Below are 23,323 nucleotides of genomic sequence, written 5' to 3' on the forward strand. Positions count from 1 at the left end.
ACAGAGAAACCATGAGGGGATCTGAAGACAGACTCTGCTGGAATGTCAGAACACTGTGTACCAACCCTGCTCTGCAGTAAGCTGAGCACGGGAGAGCTGCCCGTGACACCGCCTCACCAACGGCTCTGATGCCTCAGAAGGGAGGGCTTGCTTTTCAAAATGAATGGCCTTGTCCAACTGCCACAGAAATTCCTTTCCCCCCAAAATGTCGTTTCTGATAGGATATTTGCCACAAAGCACAGAAATGAGGTGCAAGTTTCAGCTGGAGGGTAGGGGCTAGACTAACACCTGGCTGGAAATTAAGACATAACCAAGGAATTAGAAAAACACTGCTATAGTAGAACTAGCATTTTTATGTGAACATCTCCTGATGCTTTCTGTAATAAAGTAAAACAATTCAAACCTGCCATTTGTTTCACACTACATCTATTCATCTGAAGCTGATAGTTTCCAGGGTCAGCTTCTCCAACAGGACATACTATACTGAAAGACAGAACTTACAGAGCACTGCATTGTAACACATTGCACTACAGAAAACTCGTCACAGAAATCACTGGGAGTCCAAAGCAAGAACTCTGTCCCTTCTGTGATTTTCATACCAAACGAAAACCCCTACCAAAAATGTAAGGCAAAGAGTGGAAATCACAACCTCGATGCAGAGTTTGATATGTACACAGTTTGTCTATTCTAACAAGCACAATTGTAATTTTGCTGTTAGTACAATACAGTCCCTATTGCTAGTGCCTTCTTGCATTAGCCAGTCCTTTGTGATGTCCAGTTTGAACTAGTGCTGAGTAAATCTATTAATGTAGAATGAGAACTAAAAAGTTTTATAAAGAGCCAGGCCTGCCTTTCTAAAGGTAGAAATATGAAGACTGATTCTTTTCCTTGAGGTGTATCTGTTTAGAAATGGAACAGTTCTATATACTTTGCTAACTTCAAAGCATGCTACTGCAGCACTAGTTCTACAGGACAGACTTCTAAGAAAAGTGCTGTTAAGACTTTCTGCTACCTGGAATAGTACCAAATTGCTGCTTAAGCTGCTACTGAAGTGAAAACTGAAACCAGTTGTTCTCAAGGAGAACTCACTCCAAAAGTTCTCATAGTTTTAACCATAATTGAACTTCAATACTTCCCAGATGCTTCCCAGAAAGAAAACAAATTTTAGAAAAGGATTGATTTTTACCTCTTCTCATGGGACTTAACTCCAACTAAGCACACATCAGTATATGATATGAATATGTATAATCATGCTTTTCTCTTAATCTTCCACCCCAAAAAGCAGGAACAGTTCTAGTTTCAGAATGCTGCTTTGCAAGTATGCCTCAGGTGTTTGAGGCACTAGATAAAGGAATGAGTGACTTATGAATACTCCTATGGCACATCAAAAAACTGCAAGTGTGACAGCACACATTAAAGCAACAACAGAGTGTTCCCAAACAGATGCAATCAATTTCATGAAGACATCCCCAGATTCCTAAAGCATGTAAATATTTTACACAAACCTTTCAGAGTTCTGATCTGTTTATACACAAGCCCTTCTACAAAGAACCTCTTGCTGACTCACTACTCCCCAGCACCATCAAGCACAAGGGACTTGTGACAAATGTCTGCTATGTAAACATATGTTAAAGTCTTGCATCCTAACTCTTCATTTGCTGGAGTAAACCAGCTCCTATAAACTTCAACACAGCCTGGGCTTTTCCCAGGGAACAGAGGACTGATCCAAAATAGGTCATGATTTACTTTAGCCATTACTTCTTGCTCAGGTTTTCCCCCTCTCTGTGCCATAAGCCTGTCAGTTACCCAGCTTCAGAGATCTATCACACCTAAACCCAGTATAGATAGAAAGTGAAAGTGACTTAAACTACTGCTACTGCAACTACTGAAAAGCAAAACAAGATGTGATCACTTAATCAAGGAGGTAAGCTGAGCTCACTGGTGATAGGCAAATGGTTATTTACTGTATCACAAGACAGCATCAGTCTTCATCTCCAAAGTCCAGCCAGCTGACTCTACAGCATCAGAGTACCACATCTTACTGAAATCATCATATTCAAAAGAGAAAACACACCTGGAGGCAAACATAACAGCTGGCTTGCTTTCAGACCCATATACAGAAAACATCACCAATACAGTTTCTTTTTGTACAAAGGCTGAAAGACCCACATACTCACAACCAAACCCCATACATACCAATTTAAAGTCCTGGTAATCTGGTCTCTTACATCCCAACTCGAAGTCTATAGAGGAAAGCAAAGACTTTGTAGAACAAGTCATACGACTGCCTCAGTCATTCCCCAGATGAACACAAGAGTTCATTGTTAGTCAACCACGAACATTCACATCAAAGTTCAAGAGGACGAGTTTAGCAGGGCTGATTTGGAATGGTCATTTCATTCTTCTGAGCACACAGTTGTAGTATCTCCCTATACTTGATTTATTAATATAATTAAATTCTGCTGATGAAGGAAAGGATCAGGTATGATCATAAAACTTAGAAAAATACAGCAGAAGCACCAGTGGAAGCAAAAGTCATGCTATCCGCACAGAAGGAACTCTTACTTTGGCAGGATCATGTGAACTCAGGCAGACATTTAGGCTGTAAGAGAACTGATATTCAAGAGCAAAGCCAGAGATGCTGAGAGCACGCAGCAGCCTTCTCCCAGCATATATATCTAATATAAAAATTCATAATTCAAAACTGCTGGGAATAACAGTTTCTGAACTAGCCACATGCTAGGGACAAGGACTGTTTGCCTCCCACCTTTCCCTCCTAAGACGCTAACACTTCCTCCTCAACACGGACCTTGCTGCCTTCCTTCCCCTCTCCTGTTTCCACATTTGGCTATGTCAAAGTCTGTTTATTCAGAGGCTGCTGAAGCACTGCAATTTTAACCAGTGGAGAATGTCGCAGTTCCCAGCCAGGAACCTGTCTAAGAGCACATGAGCAAACTGCAGAGACTAATAGCTGATTGCAGATTAGAAGGCTGGTTTTGGCTTAAAATCTTGGATTTAAACTTTTCTATCAGAGAAACTGCTTTCTTCAAAGTGTTTCTGCACAGTCAAGACCTAAAAAAGCTCTTTCTGGCCTGTTTCTAAAGTGAGACTCAATGGCAATTCCAAGTCTTCCTCTCAAATGTATTTGTTTTTCCCATTTTACTTTAACGATTTAACTGTAATCTGATAAATGTCATGAGGTCTACTTAGGTTTGAGAGCTGCAGAAGTTGCCAGTCTCCAGAGCCCATTCTGTCCCTACTTGAGTTCCAGTACTATAATACTGATTAGTCAAATATCAGGACTTCAAAGAAAAAGCCTTCTGATTTTGTCATTTTCTGTGAAGTATTGTTTCTATTCTGAGTAATGCTGAAATTAAATATTGCTGCCATTCACTCTTGCCAGTACTAATGCCAAAACAAGCTGGGAGTCAATGACATCTGAGCGATGCACGCATTTGGGAAGCACACTTTGAGCTGCAGACTTACACGATTACCAAGAAAAACCACACCCCAAGGATATTTTGCTGCCCCAGTGAGTTTAAGTGAGTTTATGTTCTCAGAGGCATATGCCACAAGTAACTTTCCTCAAACTAAAGGCCTCATTGAAGCTGATCTATTATACTGATGCCAACAGAACCAGAACACCATACTGCTGCGTGCTTTCAGATCCAGTAGAGACAATTTTTTGTCTTCTCCTTTTGAAAGGCTGGACATCTTTGAAGTTTGCTTGTCTCACAGAGAGACCAGATTTTAAGATGTAAGTGCTCTTAAGAATGCATACAGGAAACATCTTCTTTTTATTCTTAAGGACTGTTTTGAAAATAGATCTTAAGGCAGTTTTGATCTAACTACTTCCCTTAAGTATTCTTCCATATACACCACTGATTACTTTGATCAACCCCTTTGTAATCTCTCCCCCACACTTCTTCCCAACTGGACTATGGCAAATGCATGCAATGTTTTCTCTTTTGAAGCAAATGTCACGTTTTTGCCATGTTTTTGTTGGCTCTTACTGGCTTACTAGTGCTGCTGGACTCAGTTGTTGACTCAGAGTGAAAACAGCTTCCTATTAAAAAAAAATTAACACTTTTGAAGCTGGCTGTCTGTTGTACAAGCTCTGCATTGGGAATCTTGTTAATTATTCGTCATTCATTAAGTCTAACTGACAGGTTTTTTAAGAAGAAATTCCAAAACAAACATGCATGCCTGTACAGTTGTTCTGCATTTCTGAAAAACTCAGATGTCTCACTTGCCAGTTTTTATTTTATTTTGGATACTAACCAAATTGATGTGAAAAAATGTTACATAGGCCAGAAATCAACAGTGAGTTTTACAATGCAATGCTGGAGTTCTTATCTCAAAATAAAATCCACCTTGGAAAGCATTCTTTGCTGTTTCTGCTATAGTCCAGAACACGTTCTTCCCACATTTCCAATATTAAATATCCAGACTTCAAAGACCAATACAGATGCAAAAATCCCACTTCTACTTCAGATTTTATAAGACTTGGAGCATTAAGAAGATTGCCCCTTCTAAGGAATGATTTTCCTCTGAGACACTGTTTTTGTCCTTACTCCTAAGCAGGCAACAGCCAGCAGACTTCAGCCAGGCCCTGGGTAGGTTAATAAGACATTTCCTGAAATTAGAGTAAGTCATGCAGACATTTGTCCAGCAGTTACAGCAGACAGATAAATATGCTCTGGAATACGGAAACTCAGTGCAGAACTAGATAATCCAAATGTTCTCATTAGTGGAACAGATCCTTTCTACTTATGAATGATCTCAAACACTTTTGCCCTTATGTGATAGAGACTTCATACTGTTGTTGTGTTTGAGTTTTTAAAAATTTTTTTCAAGAACATTGCAGCAAAGTTATTTACTGTTAAGTCTTCTATTTACTACTCTCCTATATGGAATCCAGTAGTATCTATAGTTCAGAGGAAGAAGTGACCCCAGATTAAACTTCTAAATTCTCCCCACTACAAACTGAAACAGAATCTGACAGTCTAGAATGACATATCATTTTTTAGATTCATTAAATTGCATGTGTAAACAAAGACAATCGTAGAAAAGCACTGACCACATATTTTCAGCTGATCTTGGACACATGGTTCCTTGAAATTTTCTAACACTACTGTACTGGACTGCCCCTTAAGTATTTGTATGTCAAAGGATTGTTCAAACTAGAGAAGAGGGGGCTCAGGGCAAATCTCATCTATATACATACCTGAAGGGAGGATGAGAAAACAGCTGAAGCCTGGCTCCTCTCAGTACTGCCCAGTGGCAGGAGAGAAAAAAAGTGAGCACAAGTTGAAAGGCAGGAAATCCTCTATGATTGTCAAAATGTCTTCTTTTCACTGTGATGGTGACAGAGCACTGACACAGGCTTCCCACAGAGGTTATAGAGCTTTTATTCTTGGAGATACTCAAAAGTCATCTGGACATGGTCCCGAGCAACCAGCTCCAGGTTGCCTTGATTGAGCAGGGGGGTGGACCAGAGGACCTCCAGAGGTCCCTTCCAACCTCAACCATTTCCATTTTGCTCTTCTGTGAAATTAGGGTTTAGGCCTTAGTCGAAAATGTCGCTTCAGAGGTGAAGGAGATTCAGGTCAGACAAAACTAGATTTCTGCTATCCGTAGGCACAGATGCCTGCTGTCTAAGGTTTCCAGCTGTCTAAAACAGCCAGCTCATTTTAACCTCAATTTGATTTGTCTGACCTTGCAGCAAGGTGTTTCACTGGAAAAACACACAATTCAATTTGGATGCATAGCACAGGACACATCCACAATTAATAATATTGGCATTTCCAGAAAGGTATAAACTACTGACAAACATGGATTACCACATTACCTAGAGGAGGTATACTACTATCTTGACAACTCAAGATTTGTCCTCACCACAATGATCAAAGCCTTGTTTATGGGTGTCCTATAAGTTTATGTCTATCAGGGGAAAACCATCAAGTTCCTGCAGATGCTTTTCTGCTGCTGCAGCCCTGCACAAGACCTGGAGGCTGATACTCTGACCACTTACACTGAATATTTCCAGAGAAGATTAGAGTAGTTTTGTTCTCTCACCATAGTTTTTCACTCAAAAAAAAGGGATGTGCAACAGCACCACTATTATATTTCAAGACTAACAAGAAGCCGTATTCCTATTTAAAGGTCAAACATATTTGAACAAGATTTTGTTGTGGAAGCTGTGTAGCTTTGGCAACATAAAACTCCTTGAAGCCGATGAAAAAGTTTGCAATCTACTTCTATGTTAAAAAGTACCCCTACATTATGAAGGTACACTGCAGACCCCTTCAAATAGGCATGCTCTAAAGCCATTCTCAAAGTCTCCTAGCACACCTAGGAGACTGTATCACAAGACAGCATCAGTCTTCATCTCCAAAGTCCAGCCAGCTGACTCTACAGCATCAGAGTACCACATCTTACTGAGATCATCACATTCAAAAGAGAAAACACACCTGGATCCAAGAGTTATTGCATTGATGTCCACATTTTAACATTGATAATGTAGCCCTGCCCTGACAAGCATGAGAGGAGGGAAAACATTCCTCCTGAGTCCATTTATCTTACAAATGGCTTAACATGAAGCTATGCAAGCCAGGTAAGCACATCACAGGTGTCACTCCCAAAGACAAGATGTTCAGATGAGGGCTGTGCTTAGAAAGCCAGGCATCATCTTTATACAGGACTCATCAGGATGTTCACAACAAATGGATACACTCTGTTTGTAAGAGGAGCTCTACCTTACCATTTATTTGCAGTAACATTCAGTTCCCTATAAATGGAGCATAATTTGTTTTGTGTGTGCTAGTCAACCAACCTGGAGAGCATAGGCCTGTATTTCCCATTTATACATAACACTGAAAGCATTTATTATTAAAGTGTATTATTGCTGCATTTCAAGGAGAATGACGTTAAGAACAATACAAACAATGTAGAGAAGGAGTTTACTAACATTCCTTTATGAACAAGCTTGGCATGTACCTTCAAGGAAAACTTCAACACCAGTGATTTATTTTCAGGGTGTAAATGCTTTCTAAACACAGTCCATTTACCAATTCTAGTGATATTGTCAGTGACTCAGCAGCTAGCATTATACTGAGGCATTTCATCAGTGGACAGCAGGGCAAGCAGAGATAACACACTTCTGAATACTAATATTAAAACAAATAAAGCTTTTAAAGTCACTGGCTTTCTAGGGGGGTGGGGAGAGGGAGGCCAACAAGTACACATTTGGACACAAGATAAAAAAAAACAGACAAGAGATCAAACTCCACAATTGCTTACCCTGATTATAAAAATGGTATCAGCTCTAATAAGTCAGAATAAAAAAAAAAGTGCAAAAAGCAGTTTTGGTTGAAATACCATGACTGTGACCTGGTGAAGTTTAGGTTATAAACAAAACACAATGGACAACACACCCTCCCCATAAATACTAATACTGTCTAAATGGAAATCATCCCTTTTTTATTTTTACTTCATAGCTAGAAGAGCCCTGTATTTCATGGAACCAAAGTGACTAAAATAAGCCAACTAAAAAAATGAGAAAGAACATCAGAAAAGTAAGTTTAGATTCAGTCAACCTCCTTTATGCAAGGACAGGCTACACATGGACAGCTTATTAGCCTATAAGGCAACAGATCTGGCATCACTGATGTTTAAGGAAACCAATAAAACTAAAATATACAAAAATCTCACTACATGACAAATTTAGGATGATGGAACAACTGTTAAGTGACACAAAGCCTTAAGTAACTTACGCTGCCCAGAAACACTGCTTTTAAAACAGCTTCACACACAATACATGCATAATAAAGTTAAATGTTCTGTCTCCCCCAAAAGCATGTGTTAATATCCAGTACTGGATAGACTACACGAAATTTGTTTTTCATATGTGTAGAAATTATTATTTTTAATTATTACTGTCACAAAATAGCTTTTCTCAGACTTACATAGAACAAGAGGCCTTATTTTCTTATATATTAATTTTTCATAAATCAAGTTTCAAGAAAGAGAGGTCAAGAAGAAAGATACATCTTCAGAGAATTAGTAAATGCATTTGACCACAGTTATCCAGTTTGGTGTTCTGATGTTTTATGCAGCTGAGACACAAAAACAGACCACTCAGCCAGATTGTGACTGCAGTCAATTAACTAACACACTTGCCAAGCAAAATCCCAGCAAACAAAGTTAACAGATATGCTGATATGGATAGAGGTTCAGCCTCCTGGGATTTTTTGGGGCCTAATTTTTTTCCTGAACTGTTACCAGTCCTTAACTGATAATACACTGGTTGGCTGGGAGCAAACAAGTTTTTAGAACTCTGCTCTTCAACCATTCTTCCAAAACACATCAGGTACAAATTAAACCAGATCATGGAAAACAAGCTGATCAGTTTTACATGCCATGATACATCACAATGACATCAGAGGAATAGAAGTGTGTACCCTTCTCACTCCAGTTTGTTTTCTAAGCAGGAGAAAAAAACAAACAATATTCTCATAGCATTAAGTAGTGAAAACACTTTGAGAAAATATCCATCTTATACATTTCTTTTTCTGTTTGTCTCCATTAGCTGGGAGACAAGGGCATAATTTCACAAATACATTCATAGAAAACAGAATTCCTAATTCATATTTGAGAAGCTTACTCTATCAAGAACTATTCCATTAAACTTGATTGCTGCTCAGTTTTTTCCCCCTGCAGCCTCAGCTAAGACTGTTTTCTCAGCATTAAAAATTAAGTACTCAAACAAGTGGTACACAAGACCTTAGAAGTAAACCTCAGAGCAGGAGCTGCAGAAGCACATTAAGGAGGAGTCTCATTTCAAACCAGTATGTTTTTACACTGTGTTTCCCCAGAGGCCCATGAATGGATTCCAAGTTAGTTTACACAAGGCTGCTTAACAACAAACGCCAACAAAAAACACATCTATGGGCCAAGCATTAACCACTGTGGGAAGTGCAAGAACAGCTTAGCAGTGGGCTTCCAGCTGGGCTACAAAGTGAGTAGCAGGGAATGCCTTCAGACAAGCTGTCTGACCAGCTTCCATGCAGACTCTTTGAGCTACAGGTCAGTAAGAGTCTCTGTGTCACTACAAGTCAGTATGTCACTCTGTACACTTCAAAGTCAACCTCCTTCTTGCAGGTGGTGATATGTTGTATCAGCAATCTTGAAGAAAACAAACTAATAAGAAAACAAAAAAAACCCCAAACCCACCAAAAAAGTCTCTAGAGTTGGGACCCTGCAGTATTAGAAAGACCAGAAGCACTTGCCTTTTACCCTATAGTAACATCTGAGCATCCTTTTGTGAGCCAGAACCATCTTTCACCCAGAAGCCTTTCCAATATAGCACTTGCCCAAGGATCTTACCAACTGCTTCAAAACCTATCAAATGCTTCAAAAAAAGCACTCTGTCAACACACATAATACCCTTTCATAAAAGAACAGCAGTAATATTTACTTATCTTTCCCCTGAATGGAGACTCAGTATTTCTTATTTTAAAAAGCTTCTGTCTAAGGCTGCTGCTTAGCTTCACTTCCCACTCTGGTGACCTATTGAATCTTGGCTGCTCTAGGGAAATCTCAGAAAAAAGAAGTTATGCTCTTTAACTCCCCCACCTCTGAGATACTTTGGACTTGCTAAACTCCTGCCTCTACTGGTAAGGACATTGTCTTCACAGATCTGTAGTTGGCTTTATACCTGCAAGGCTGCAGTACATTGGTAGAAAGTAATGCTTTCAAAGGAAGAACACTATGCCATTCACAAATATCTCACTATCAGGTTACTCCAACTTTAATATCTTCACAATAGAGCTTTAGCCCAGATGAAAAATGTGCATATAGAGAACCCAAAAATTAGTATAGCACAAATCAAAGAACTGTCAACATTCTAGCAGGAGAAAAAAACCAAATGACTTTCCTGTCAGTAGCTTTGTTCTCTTATACACCCTGCCTATACAGCATTCCCCAACATTTTATATCCTATGCTCCTTGCATAAGGGAAAAATACCATTCTTTACTAGGGACCCCATCTGAGCATAGAGAAGCTTCCAATGAACTTGTAACCTTCAAACAAGATTCAAGCTGCACTAGGTGCTCCTAGTACACTTCCACTCATTTGGAGGAGAAGGGAAGAAACAGGATCAAGTCAGTTACTGACCAAGAGCAAATAAAGGTTTTCTTGATGTAGGTACACCTTGATTCTCTCAACACCAAACAGCTCTTGCTGTGTTCAGTCCAATCATCAGCTGTCTGAAAACTGTTCTCCTTTCCACAAGCACACAACCTGAACAGCATTCCAGTTGCTCAGGGCATTGCCTACAGGCCTTGACACACTGAGGTTTTCCCTCGATCTCTGCTACTTTCAGCAAGAGCTGAACAGAATGGACAACATTAGTTCCTCTGTGCTCCAGTGATTGAAAGGAATAAAAATTAAAAAATAGGGCTAGCTACTTGTTTCAAAACACAAAGAGAAAAGATCAGAAAAACAAAGGCAATGGTTTTATCAGCTGAGGGAGTATGGATTCTATAGTTCTAGGTCTAGTTCAGAAGCCAACCAATACATGATACCCTTACTAGACCTAACTCAGAAATCTTATCATTAACCTTTTTTTTAGCTTCTCTGATTTTATTTCAGTCCCTCACCCCTCTTCATCTCTCCCTCCCACACACACCAGAGGCTCCCAAGACCTTATAGAGGTTAATGTAGCTGATGATATTGCCAGATGGAAGAAAAGGACTGCTGATGGATGCCAGGACTTCTCTAGCAGATTTGCACAGGGTGCCTTTATCAGCATTTCTCCCTTGACTGCAGGTTCTCATCACTGCTCTTCTCATCTGCACCCCCACAAAGAAACAGATAATAAAATTTCTCATTAAGGAGTCATCTGGACATAGCCTACAGGCACCTTCTTCATTCACAATACAGTAAGGTAGGAAGGAGGTTTAAGTGATAACAGCCATACTCATACCTGTCTCCCAGAAGACAAATCAGAAATATATTAAAGACAACTATTTATATGCCAAAGAGCGTGCAAGCATTCACTCACAAGAACACACACAGACACATCTAACATTCAATTATGTTTCCAAGAAATCTGAAATAAACTAAGGCAGTGCACTGATCTTCCAGAGACTGGTATTTACCAGTTGAACTGTGTGCACATTTTTTATTTACAGGATGTACATACAAGAGATAGCACATTACGCCATGGTAAAGATAACTAAGTTCAAGGACTATGACCCACAGTATATTGACATTAAAAAGTTTTTGTGGAAGTGACAAGCTTAATTTGTTATGGCAAATTCTTTATAGCTGAAATATACAACTCATTTAATGCAAAAAGTGAAGAAACCTTTCCTGTATTCCTTATCTCATCAGCTAAGGCTTTTCACCAGCTTGTAAACAAGTCCCCTTTTTAAGACAAAAACAAACTGGAAAGAATGACAACTGCAAAGGCTGAAGATCAAAGCCACAAACAGACTACAAATGAAACCAGCTTACAACTACTACACGTTCTACACTCATGCAGCTCTTAATTTACTGTTACATATAACCCTTGATGGTAAAAGTGAAACTTAAGAGTCAAGATACTCATCTACACACTTTACCTAAGCACTGGTTAGTGAAGAAGCAAGGCAAAAAAAGGAAAAGCCAATTTCTTTAAATAAATAATTTTTTTCTATCAATTTCACACTGCTTCAGTACAGGTAATTCAAGTACTAGAGATGAATTTTAAACTCATTCAGAAAATCTAGCAGAGAGAATACTGTGAAAAGAACCTTAAGTTCAACTCCTCCTACAACTACATAAAATAACTCAGGATGCAAAAACTACTAGAATCAAACTGCATGTGGTTTGTAGGTTCTGATATTTGCTAGAAATAGTCCAAGGCAAATCCTGATTTGAAACACTACTTACTAACCTTGTGCCAAAGTCACTGCAGAAAACGTTTCAAGTTGTGCAGGCTGGCTCCGACACCAACGCCCCAGTATGTACTCAGATTAAAGCAACCAAGTTACATTCCCTTTTCCCTTCGCATGTTTTAACTATTTGGCAAAAAGTATCTGTGCTCGCATTTGTTTGACACTGACGGGTTCATCCCAATGTCAAGAAGGAAACAGAGGCACAGAGATCAGCCCCCAGCCCATCACGAACGTGACATACCGCGGGACGATTCTGAGCAGCGCCGTTCCGAGGGAAGCCGCCCCGGCTGTAGCAGCAGCGGCGGCAGCACCTGCCGGGCGGGCACACGCCGCGGGCGGCCCCTTCACCTTGCACCACACGCCGCGGGCTCCGCGGCCGCCCCAGCGCGGCGCAGGGCGGGGCGGGGAAGTCGCGGCCGCCCCGCGCAGCCGGGGCGCGGCTCCGCTCAACGCCGCTCCCGCCGGGCTCCTCCGGGCGCGGGGCGGCGGCGCAGGAGGAGAAGGAGCAGGAAACCAGCCCCAAACGGCGGGGCGGCCACGCCGGCTCCCAGCCCGGCTAAAAATGGCCTGACAGAGGGAGCGCGCCCGCCCCTGCCGCGCCCCCGCCCCGCCGCCGGGCTCGGGCGCTGCCCGGCGCTCACCGCCGCGGCTCCCGGGGCGGCCCGGGGGCTGTGCGGGCTCCCGAGCCGTGCGGGGCCGCCCCGCACGGAGTCCCGCCGCAGTGGGTTATTTCTGGAAGCTCCCCCCGCCCCCCGCTCCCGGCTCTGCGGCGTCACAGCCGCTCCCGCCGTGCGGAGCGGGGAGGTCACGCCTTTCCCGGCGCGGGGCCCCCGCGGCCGCACGGAGCCCGCACCGCGCCGCGCTCCCCGCGGCCGCCCGGAGCGCCCCCGCCCCGCCGCGCACGCCGAGCCCCGCACGGCGGCACCGCGGGGAAGGAGAAGCGGCGGGCAGACGGAGCGATCGGAGATTCATGCACCATTTCTAGCGCAAGTGGAAGACGGCTGAAGCTAGCTGGTTTAGTGCTGCGTTAGCAGTTTCATCTGCAGACTGCGCGATTATGCTACAATTGCCAAAGCACAGTGATAAGTAACACTAAATAAAGTTTCCTCTAGAGAGCATAAAGTGCGTTCACTGTGGTTATCCTTACTGAAGTGAGGAGCCTCTCCTCCTAAGTCAAGCAGTAGCTTCTGGTATGCTGACAATTTAAATTAGAGGGAAAAAGAATTCTCCTTAAAGAGGAAAGATAGAAAGGCACCAGGCTTGAGAAAACATTAATTTTAGAGATAACTGGATTTCATGGGACATGCACAATACGACTGCAAGGTTATAAATATATTGCTTTTCAAATGCCAACAAAGCTACAGTCTTGAAATCAACCCTGAGCAGCAAAAAAACAGGGCCCTGACTTATAACGGACAACAAAGCCAAATGCTGTGGGTTTAAGAACAGTAATGATCAATGAGTGCAGCTTCTTGGAAAGCTGCAAGTCTTAGGAAGAGATTATGGCATTTTAAAAAGCCTGCACTATATTTCTGAACTTAGTAGTTTGAAGTTTAAAAATACCAAGAAAAAAAAATTCTCCAGGATCATATCTTCTCCCTGTCATGACCAACTGATTTCACTAGCTATGGTGGAAAAACAAGTTCACACCTCAGCCTATCCCTCTGTGCCCAAATCTATGTGCTTCCAGATTAAAATAAGGCCTCTATTACACCTACAGAGACTATTCAAGTTCAAGTAAGGTGACATTACAATTTCACCATATGTTTTGCCATACACCACTCTGGAAAGCTATTTTAGTCTGGCTTGAAGCAAGATGCCAACACAATTAAGGAATACTAACTAACACTATACACCCACTGTTGTAACAATTTCCCCCTCATCCGCAAGTGAAGCTGGCAACTTTAATATCAGACTTTCTTAAGGAAAAAACTCAATGTGAAAAAAAAAAGCAATGGTTGTTCCACTCTGCTAGAACTTAAGTAAGTCTAAAAGACTCGTGACTGGAAACAAAGGACTTGGAAAGGAATGAAAAAAAACCAAACCTAGACAATGGAGCCAGTGTTTGTAGCTCACTGTTAAATAACTGGAAGACAAGCAGCACCAACACAAACCTCATTCTGGAACACAGCTTACTGAAGTCAGTAGAGTAAGAGCCTAACCCAGGGATTACAGTTACCACAGTACAGGAAGACAAGCTTATTCCATGGTACTAGGGTATTGTCAAGAAGGAAGAAAAATACCAGCTCTCCTACTCTAGGAACTAGTGAATTTGACATATATTCCCAAATTGAAGTGTTTGCATTATGTTTAACACTATACAAGATATTTGTTACTGGGAAAGCCAGAAGTTCAACAAATAGCATTTGCACACCCACCAAGCACATGGTCTGAAAACAAATTCAGAAGCAATATTGTTCAACACTTCAGTTAGCTAGCAGAAACTAAAAAAAAAAATCCAAAACCTAATTTTCTCAATATTTTGACCTTCAAATCAGCAAAGCAACAGCTTTATTGAATTCAAGCATTCAGTTTGAACATTGCAAGCAATAGCTTGTAACCAAAATGTCTCTTTTCTGAACACCCAAATACTAAGACATCCTTTTGCAAAGGCATATACCTAGTCTTTCTCTAGAAGATTAATTTTTTGTCTCATTCAGTATGCAAAAGGACAGCTTATCAGCAACATGAAGTGGTATGGGTTTGTGTATTTATTTTTGTAACAGGTAAACAGGGAACTAGACAAATATGCTAAGCTGTTAAACCCTTTATAGCCCCAAGCAGCACAACACATACCCCTTCTTGCTTTGTGAACAGGTTAAGGCACTCAGCCAGAGCCTCACACGTTTCCTGGGATACTTCAGAGACCACATCAACTTTCTGCAGGAGGGGAGAAGATATTCCTGAAAGCACAAAAATATTAGTAATGTTAGAAGGACATTGTAAATGTCAGGATTCTTGTAATTATTTTTTCCTCTAAGTAATACAGACATAACATTCACATGTTACAGGAAGGCTGGTGCATTGCAAGATCTGTGGGAGGGTTTTTTTTGCATCCTTTCCCTAGTGGTATAAGAGGCACAAGAATAGATTGAGTTTCTCTTTCAGCATGGTTTAGAAAGTAGAGGCAGTAAGCCATGGCAGCAGGACAGTGGGAAAGGAACTAGCAACAAACTCCTTTTAACCACTTTCTACATTTTAAAGCTTCAGGTGACAGAATTTAAATAAAAAGGATTCTGCACTGGTTTACTATAAATAGAAGTGCAAAATGTAGATTTTTTTGCCTTCTGCCATGTATTACATAGAAGAGAAAGAGCTTACCACAGTGCTCAGTGCAGCTGAAAATTTAGGTTTGAGAAAAATAGATTGAATTGTAACTACAAGCACACTGAACAATTAAAGGGGAAGACTTTATTTTCATGGACTCGTGTAAGTAGTACAGCTTGTCATGTCACATCCTGACTTCTATGACCATTTACAGAAGGAACTGCATGTCTAGAACCAGCAGGAAATCATAACTCAATCAGCTGGTAGAAATGATTGGAGTCAATCTGTGAAGTTTTCTGATGTGCAGCAATTCCTTGGAAATCAAGTAAGTAATTTTCTCAGGAAGCATAGTTGTTGAAATTAAAATAATTGCAACATTTAGTGCCTGTCGACTCCAGGATCAGTTGACACCATTTAGTAACCCAGGTGCTTCAAGCTGATGTCACACCATTGAAGATTAAGAGGTCCATCAGTGACAGTACCTGAGTTTATTTTTCAACTTATACTGCTTATGCCGGACAAGATGCAGTACATTTCCACACACTAATTGTGGTCTCTGAAACCAGAGCTCACCACTGACTCAAACTGACTCTTCCAGCAGCTGCTAAGAACAGCTAGTGCCTCTAGAAGGAGGGGCAGCACACTGAGTGCAGAAGACATCTTTATTTGTAATATACAAGATGCATAAGTCTCAAAGATTCAGAATGGCATGCCCAGTCTCTGGACTCAGAATAGCATGTTGAAACAGGGAGAGAATTTCAAACACCAGGTGCCAACATAGCCATTTTTATATTACTCAAACCAATTTAGGGAAAACTCCACAAAGAAGGGTTTCTAACTCAGAAATTTGCATTCTTCTGGAGCCAGAGGATTCAAATACTTTAAAAATACCACAACAATGGGAGAACTAGAGCAGTTCTCTCTGCTGCAACCTACAGAAGTTGCACATGATTCCAGAAACAGTCCACTGACCTAGCAAGTTACAAACATCCCTTGGAAGGAAAACAGGAACTTATTACTGCTATTGGCCAAGACAAGTAGTTTCTAGGAATGGAATCTGCTTTTGCTTTACTATGGGTATTGGTTGTTTAAGTTGTGTATTTCCTTTAAAAAAATGTTTTTCTTCTTTAAAAAAGAACCTCACTTTTTCTACAGAGTCAGGGAAACTGCCTCTATAGCTACCAAAGGGAATTTATCCACCTTATACTAATTTTCAAACTGGGTTTTTTTGTGAAAAAATCTGTTTTACTGTAACAGTAATTACAAAAGCTTCACAATAAGACATATACATTATGAAATGTCCCTTTGCCTTGTGAAATAAAAATCTGGTAAAAATTCAGTTTATGAAAAAGACAGTGTAACATCACAGAGTAACTTACTTCATTAGCATGTGGAGAAAAAGCTGTATTTTTAGCCTTCTTTTGGAAAGGCACAGGGATGAAATACATTTTTAATTCTCAAAACTAGTATTCTACTACAGACTAGGGATCTGTATAGACAAACAACTGTTCTCTAATCTGAGCTACAAAATTTTACCCACAATATATAACTAGGACTCAGGTCCAAAGGACCAACAGTTAGATGTTCTTACAAAATTCATTTGTGTGTTTAATACATGAACAACTTCTCTACATGTTTAAGGCATTTAATAAAACAAGTACAAATCTCTAGCATCTTGATGCCCGTGATATATTTTAGCAGTTATGCTGCAAAAATCTAAGTACGTGTTAAGAATTATAACTTGAAATGAAACCTGAGAAGTTCAAATCTGGCATAAAAGTCATAGCAAAATCTGTGGAATATGTCCCATCATATCATGCCTCCAGTTCTCTGTATAGTTTTGTGATTTCACTGCTCTTTGTACCTGTGAAGAGACACTTATGCACTACAACAAGCTACCAACCACAAATTTAAAAAAAAAAAAACCCTTGAAAGCAGACCCCTGTGTTATATTTTTATGATACTATTCAATAAGGACTACAGCTAGAAGCAGTTTCACTGCATTTACAGCTGCTAATAAAATTTCTTTCAATCAGCATACTTCTTAGTTGTTTCTCCAAATCTGAAATCTTAATTGTTAGCAATTACTGTAATGCTACTTTATTTGAATCTTTTTTCATGGGGAAAATTGTCCTCCATTTTCAAGCTCCTGAAAATTTGATTTTGGGGAAATAAAAGCATCCTGTTAAAAAGAAAAAATTAGTTTCTTGGTAACAAACTACATTTTAAATTAATCAGCTTTACCTTTTGTAGCATCCAAAGATTTAACCATTGCAAGGAAGTCTGAAACCTCTTTACTGAGTCTTTGTTGGCACACTTGTGCTTTCTGAAAAAAACAAGGATAGCTAATTCAGAAGTACCTTGTTCTAAGGAAAGTGTATGTTTACTTTATTATAGTGAAATTTTAAAATTTGGACTGCCCAGAGACTGATATATTAAAACTGAAGCAAATTACTTACACTACCTTCAAGACACAAAAGCAAACAGAGTATTTATGAACATCTTATCACTGACTAAATTTTTTTTAATTTAATGTAGCAAATCAACCCCAGTCAAATTTGTTGTATGTGCCACTTTTGCTATTCACCTCATTCTTTATTGAGCAGTTTAAAAATCTGGGAAGAGCAAGTGCTTATTCTTTGAGAAACTTAAGGACAAAATAAGCACATTCATAGGTTAACTGATAAATGGCAAGTATAGTGACATGCAGAAACCAGCCCCAAGATCACATTTCAAGCCCGCATTCAAACCTGGAGACAGTTATCATAAAACCATAGAATGGCTTGGGTTGGAAAGGACCTTAAAGATCATCTAGCTCCAGCCCCTGGCCATCCACACCTTCCACTAGCCCAGGCTGCTCAGAGCCCCATCCCACCTGACCATGACCACTTCCAGGGATGGGGCATCCACAGCTTCTCTGGGCAACCTGTTCCAGCACCTCACCATCGTCACAGTAAAGAATTTCTCCCCAATATCTAAACGAAATCTCTCCTCTTCCCACTTATACTATCACAACTACATCTAGTGTGTAATCACTACTACACAGTTGGCCTGTGTAAAAAGTCACTCCCCCTCTTTTCATAAGCCACCATTAAGGTCACAGTGAGGTCTCCCTAAAGCCTTTGCTTCTCCAGCTCTCTCAGCCTGTCTTCAAAGGAGAGGTGTTTATTCATTCCTGGTGGTCACCTTTGTGTCCCTCCTCTGGACCTGCTCTAACATGTTCACATCTTTCTTGTGCTGAGGACCCAGAGCTGGATGCAGCACTCCAGGTGGGGATCTCATGAAGGCAGAAGAGGGGGGCAGAATTGCCCCCTTGCCCTACTGGCAACTCTGCTATTGATGTGACCCAGGATGCAGCTGGTCTTCTGGGCTTCAAGTGCACTGTTATCTATTAAATAATACCATATTCTGTAGGCTGCTAGGGACTGCCAGTGCCAGTTATCCTCCCACCTCTGCTGTGCCATGAGCTACTTCATGTTCTTGTACTAAAAGGAATGGTACAAGCTGCTTGGAGTTTAGCCACATGAAGATTTTTGCACTGCAGCATCAACCTTCCATTAAAATAGAAGGTTTTAGCAGTACACGTATAGCAAAAAGCAAGAATCACAGGCTGAATTACCAATGCTAGAATTACCAAAGACTACTCAATTCCATTGCAGATATGAGCAGTCACTATACAATGCATCTGATGTGATCTGAGGAGATAAAAGATCGTTTCTAAAACACTTCATTGCCTGTTCTGTAGAGGCAGAACTCGATGTGGGTTAGCTTTGGTGACACCGGGACTGGAGGATAACAAGCCGAGTACACAAGGCTCCCTCTCCTGGCTGAAACTCTCAAGCAGTTTTCTATCTTACAGTAGTGCTGGCAAAAGTGAAATCACAGCCCTCTAGCTATGATAAACATGTCATCTTAGCCACATAGTCTGAGCAGGAATACATGACAGCAAGCAGTGCAAACACAAGTGCATCCATGGGAAGAATCATCACTTTTAGTCAAAGGTATTTTAACACAAAACAAGGCTAATCTACAACTGCCCAAATGCATGAGCCAGGTCAAGTATTCAGTACATACTTTTAGAGTGTCCTGTAGGTCTGTAACAGATACTGCATCATCTTCATCATCACTACTTAGCTGTTCCTGTGTGCAGTAGTGAGTGCTATATGCAGAGTGGTCCTCTATTGCTTCTAGCCAACTCTGGAAAGGAAAAAACAGAGCTAATAAACTTTTCAAAGGTCATCCCCAAAACAAAGGATCATGTAAGCAGAACAACAAATTTTTCTCTTTATATAAATAAGATAGCCATTAGTAAAATGAGACGTCTCAATAGGCAAAACATGGTTTGCTAGAAAATGTAACATGTATTGCAGATGAAATACTCTGTAGGCAGAGTACCACAGACTTAACTTATTATTAACCCTTAAGCACAAATGTAACCCATGCCTCAGTCTATTCAAGGTCACATTAAAAAATCTTATTTATTAAAAGACCATAGGGAATATATTTTGCATCTTTGGGTTTCTGTTCAGAGAGCAAGGTCCCTGTGACAAAGTCTGCTTTCTTATGCATGACAAACTTTGCGCACAAAACCTCAAGCACTCTTATAATTAAGAGGTAGATTCTTCTCCTGTTCATTGGATCACAGAGTGCCTGAGGCTGGCAGGGACCTCTGAAGGCCATCTAGTTCAACCCCTCTGCTCAAGAAGGCCCACTTAGAGCTGGGTTGGCCAGGACATCCAACTGGCTTTTGAAAATCTTCAAGGATGGATATTCCACAACTCCTGTGGGCCCCCTGTGCCAGGGCATGGCCACCCTCCCACTTTTTTCTTATGTTCAGAGAGAAATCCCTCTGCTTCAGTTTGTGCCCATTGCCTCTGGTCCTGTCACCTGGCACCACTGAAAAGAGCCTGGCTCTGTCCCCCTTAGCACCTCTCCTCAGGCATTTACAAACATAGGTAAATTTCCCTGAGCCTCCCCTTCTCCAGACTGAGCAGTCCTAGCTCTCTCAGCTTTTCCTAGTAAAAGTGATGCTCTGATCCCTTCAATCACCTCCATGGCCCTTTGTTAGGTTCTCTTTAGTATGTTTGTATCTCTCGTGCTGTGAGAAGCCCAAAACTGGACACAGAACTTCAGTTGCCTCCACCCAAACTCCATTTCTAGTTAGTACACCTGCAGAAGCACAACAGTGAATGTACTACAAATAGCCCTAAAACTGTTTCAGAGCCACCTTTTGAGAAAATACAGTTTATTAGATCATCTGGGAGTATGGTTAAGAGTAGACTGTACCATTAAGCATTCTTTTGTTTGGGATAATGAACTATGAAAACTCAACAGAAGGAGGTTCCAACAGAAATTTACCACACAGAGAAGTGAATGAAGAACAGGAAGTTAGATAACGGGCACATAATGCGGGCACAGAGCTGGAAAACAAGGTAGCACTTATTTTAAAGAAGAAGTAATTACAATGGGCTGATTTTTTGCTGTTTAATCTGTAACCACGCTAAAAGATTTAATATCCGCAGCAATGCTACCAAGTCCTGACGATCAAAATATGAAATACGCTGCTACTAATGCATCCAAGTAGTATGCAAATTATTAATTATGGAAGTTACTATATTTTAATGCCTTTGATAAAGAGTCATTATTACCTCTCTTGTTTGAGAAGGAAGGTTATTTTTTGGAATCTTGAAACGATGAACAGTGTCATCAAAACATCTGACAGAAAAGAAGCAACTGTCTGTTGATTTTACCTAGAGCAAAGTGGAGAAAAAACAAAATTAGTATAATGAATCAGCCAGAAAAAAAAGAAGTGTATGCAAAGTATAAAATTATGCTTAATTCAGTAGTTTTTGCCTCAGCTTTGATCCAAGTAATTGTAATTTATAAAAACCTTGGTCAGAACAGTTTTCCAAAGTGTGTAATTATGTTATTAATAGCAACATAGAGGTTCTTATGGTTAAATATCATATTTGCATTTATTTGCACCACTTGATTCAGACAAAACCTCAGCAACGGTTCAAGATCACCAATATTAAGGAATTTGTAGACACTGAAAAGCAAGTCACTTTTCCATACAATATGAGTGCATATATAAGTGCAGTTTAACTGAACTTGTGGTGCAAAACTAGGATAGGGCAGTTATAGAAATTATCTTAAATGCATTTTTCTTAAACACTTCATCTTGCTGGGCATTATAAATGACACCTGGCCTTTGTTTTCTCTGTTCACCCCTTCCAAGATGGAGTCCCACAAGCATAACAGAAATCAGGGAAGTTTTCCAAACATCACCTTCAAGACTTTTTAGTCTTTCAACTGAGATCAGCTTAAGTTATGCAATCGGTCACAAGCAGCCAGGGACAGCTAAAGAGGAACTGGAGCTTTGGCTATTCCAGATCACATGTTTCAAACTGACCCGGTCTGCTTTCAGGATACCTTGTGTGTCTAAATCTTCAATGCTTTAGAAAGCAGTGAGGGAGCTTTATGGCTACTTTACATAAAAGAACACTTTGCTGGACAGGAACAAGCATTTCTTTCAACAGCACAAGCTTTCTCCCTGTTTTATAACAAAGATCAGGTTACCAATCCAGCAGAAGTTTTCATTAACCAGGAATGGAATACAATGGAACATAAAAAAACAACTCAGTAGTTACAACTCATTCCTACCGTGCAGACAGCTTGTGTTAGATGCTTGCACCCCTGACGATGATCATTATTCACTGCATCAGCTCTTTGAAAGAAGAAGAGATTTAGTGAAGAAGACAGGAATTATTTAAACTGCTGTTCAGAAATTTAATCACAGAACTTACTGTCTCCGATACCAGGAAAGCACTCCATGTTCTAGAACTATCCAGTAGAGTTTCCAACCAAAAAATCGTGAGCTCTAAAAGAGGAAAAAAAAAGGCTAGGTAAGCTCAACAGAATACTTTTAGTACAGAGAGCTCAGTATGCAGCTGCAGTGTGAGCTGCAGAACTGAGCTCTGGGTGGTAGGAGCCTGAGGCAAGAGACCATGAAGCCAAGGCAATGACCCTTGGCTTAGCCGAAGCCACAAGGACTTTGTGGTGTCAGGAGCTGAGGACTCAGCAGGAAGACTCCAGACTTTCACACACTTAGACTGCAAGGGCTGAAAAACCCAAGGGCTCCTTCGTTTGGGTACCTCCTCAGAGGCACCAGCTCAAGCTGCTATCTTGTTATTGCACAATGATTAAAGTAAGGATCCAGACATCTGACAGTCAGCTATAGGAAACCAAGGGTCAAGCTGGTAAGGAAACCTTGTCTGACTGAGTGTAGGGAGTTTAGGGAGCTAAGCTGGGCACCTGTAAACTCCCTGGAGCCACCAGCTGCAGAGGGGCTTCAGTCCCAGCAATTAAAAGTCTCTGATGGAAGAAGTGTGATGGACAGAGTGACTCCTGCATGGTCAGGCAGAGAAGCTTCCTTAACACTTAAAACTAGTAAATATTGCAAAAACCTTTTAGGTTCTGCATATCCTGATGATCACTGCAACCTGCGAGTATTTTACAATTGCATCACTACTCTTGTTTTTGGAACCACCTAAAGATAAAAGTTAAACCTGCTATTCAGTAAGGACTGAAATATTAAAGTGTTGTATTTTTTAATATTACAGGAATTGTTGGTCACCACACAATTCTATTTTATTAAATCAAATGAGAAACAAAACACACTGACTTCTCCAACGACAACATTTTATCATTCTCAAGCTCTAGCACACAGTTCTTTTTTAAGAACAGTTCCTTATATTACAATTGTATTATAGGAAAATTTACACTGAAGAAAACTTTAAAGATATCATTAAGCAAAGAATTAAACATTCGTGTAGACCTTAGATTCACTTGAGCAACACAGCAAAATGAGCTTTAAACTCTTTGAATGCCATCTTCCCACTAAGTTTTAAAATTTTCAGAAGATGATGGCAAAATATTAGTCACAGTTTCTTAAAGACAATGTATCAGTCAGAGATTATCAAAGTCATCTATTGAGGAAAGAAAAAGCATTTTGCCCACACAAAAGGAACAAAGCCTTATCACAGTGCAGCTTTGCCACAAAGATTACCAAGAAATAAAGATTTTGGTGACTAAGGTTAAGATCACGGTACCA

The 23,323-nt window shown here is 40.5% G+C and overlaps 1 protein-coding gene across 2 annotated transcripts in view; it reads right to left on the reverse strand.

The window, feature by feature from the left end:
- Nucleotides 1-23,323, reverse strand: part of OSBPL1A (oxysterol binding protein like 1A) — a 77,332-nt gene that overhangs the window by 34,797 nt on the left and 19,212 nt on the right. The window contains exons 11-16 of one of the 2 annotated variants that reach the window (XM_066562467.1): nt 22,017-22,090; nt 21,874-21,937; nt 20,859-20,960; nt 19,285-19,407; nt 17,455-17,536; nt 14,740-14,846 (exon numbers count right to left, since the gene is read on the reverse strand). In XM_066562467.1, coding sequence (XP_066418564.1) covers nt 14,740-14,846; nt 17,455-17,536; nt 19,285-19,407; nt 20,859-20,960; nt 21,874-21,937; nt 22,017-22,090 — 552 coding nt within the window. Of the gene's footprint in view, nt 1-12,184; nt 12,278-14,739; nt 14,847-17,454; nt 17,537-19,284; nt 19,408-20,858; nt 20,961-21,873; nt 21,938-22,016; nt 22,091-23,323 lie in introns of those variants that run through there. The other variant, XM_066562474.1, reaches the window with a different exon arrangement.

The sequence above is a fragment of the Molothrus aeneus genome, chromosome 1 (assembly GCF_037042795.1).
Source record: "Molothrus aeneus isolate 106 chromosome 1, BPBGC_Maene_1.0, whole genome shotgun sequence".
Taxonomy (NCBI): domain Eukaryota; kingdom Metazoa; phylum Chordata; class Aves; order Passeriformes; family Icteridae; genus Molothrus; species Molothrus aeneus.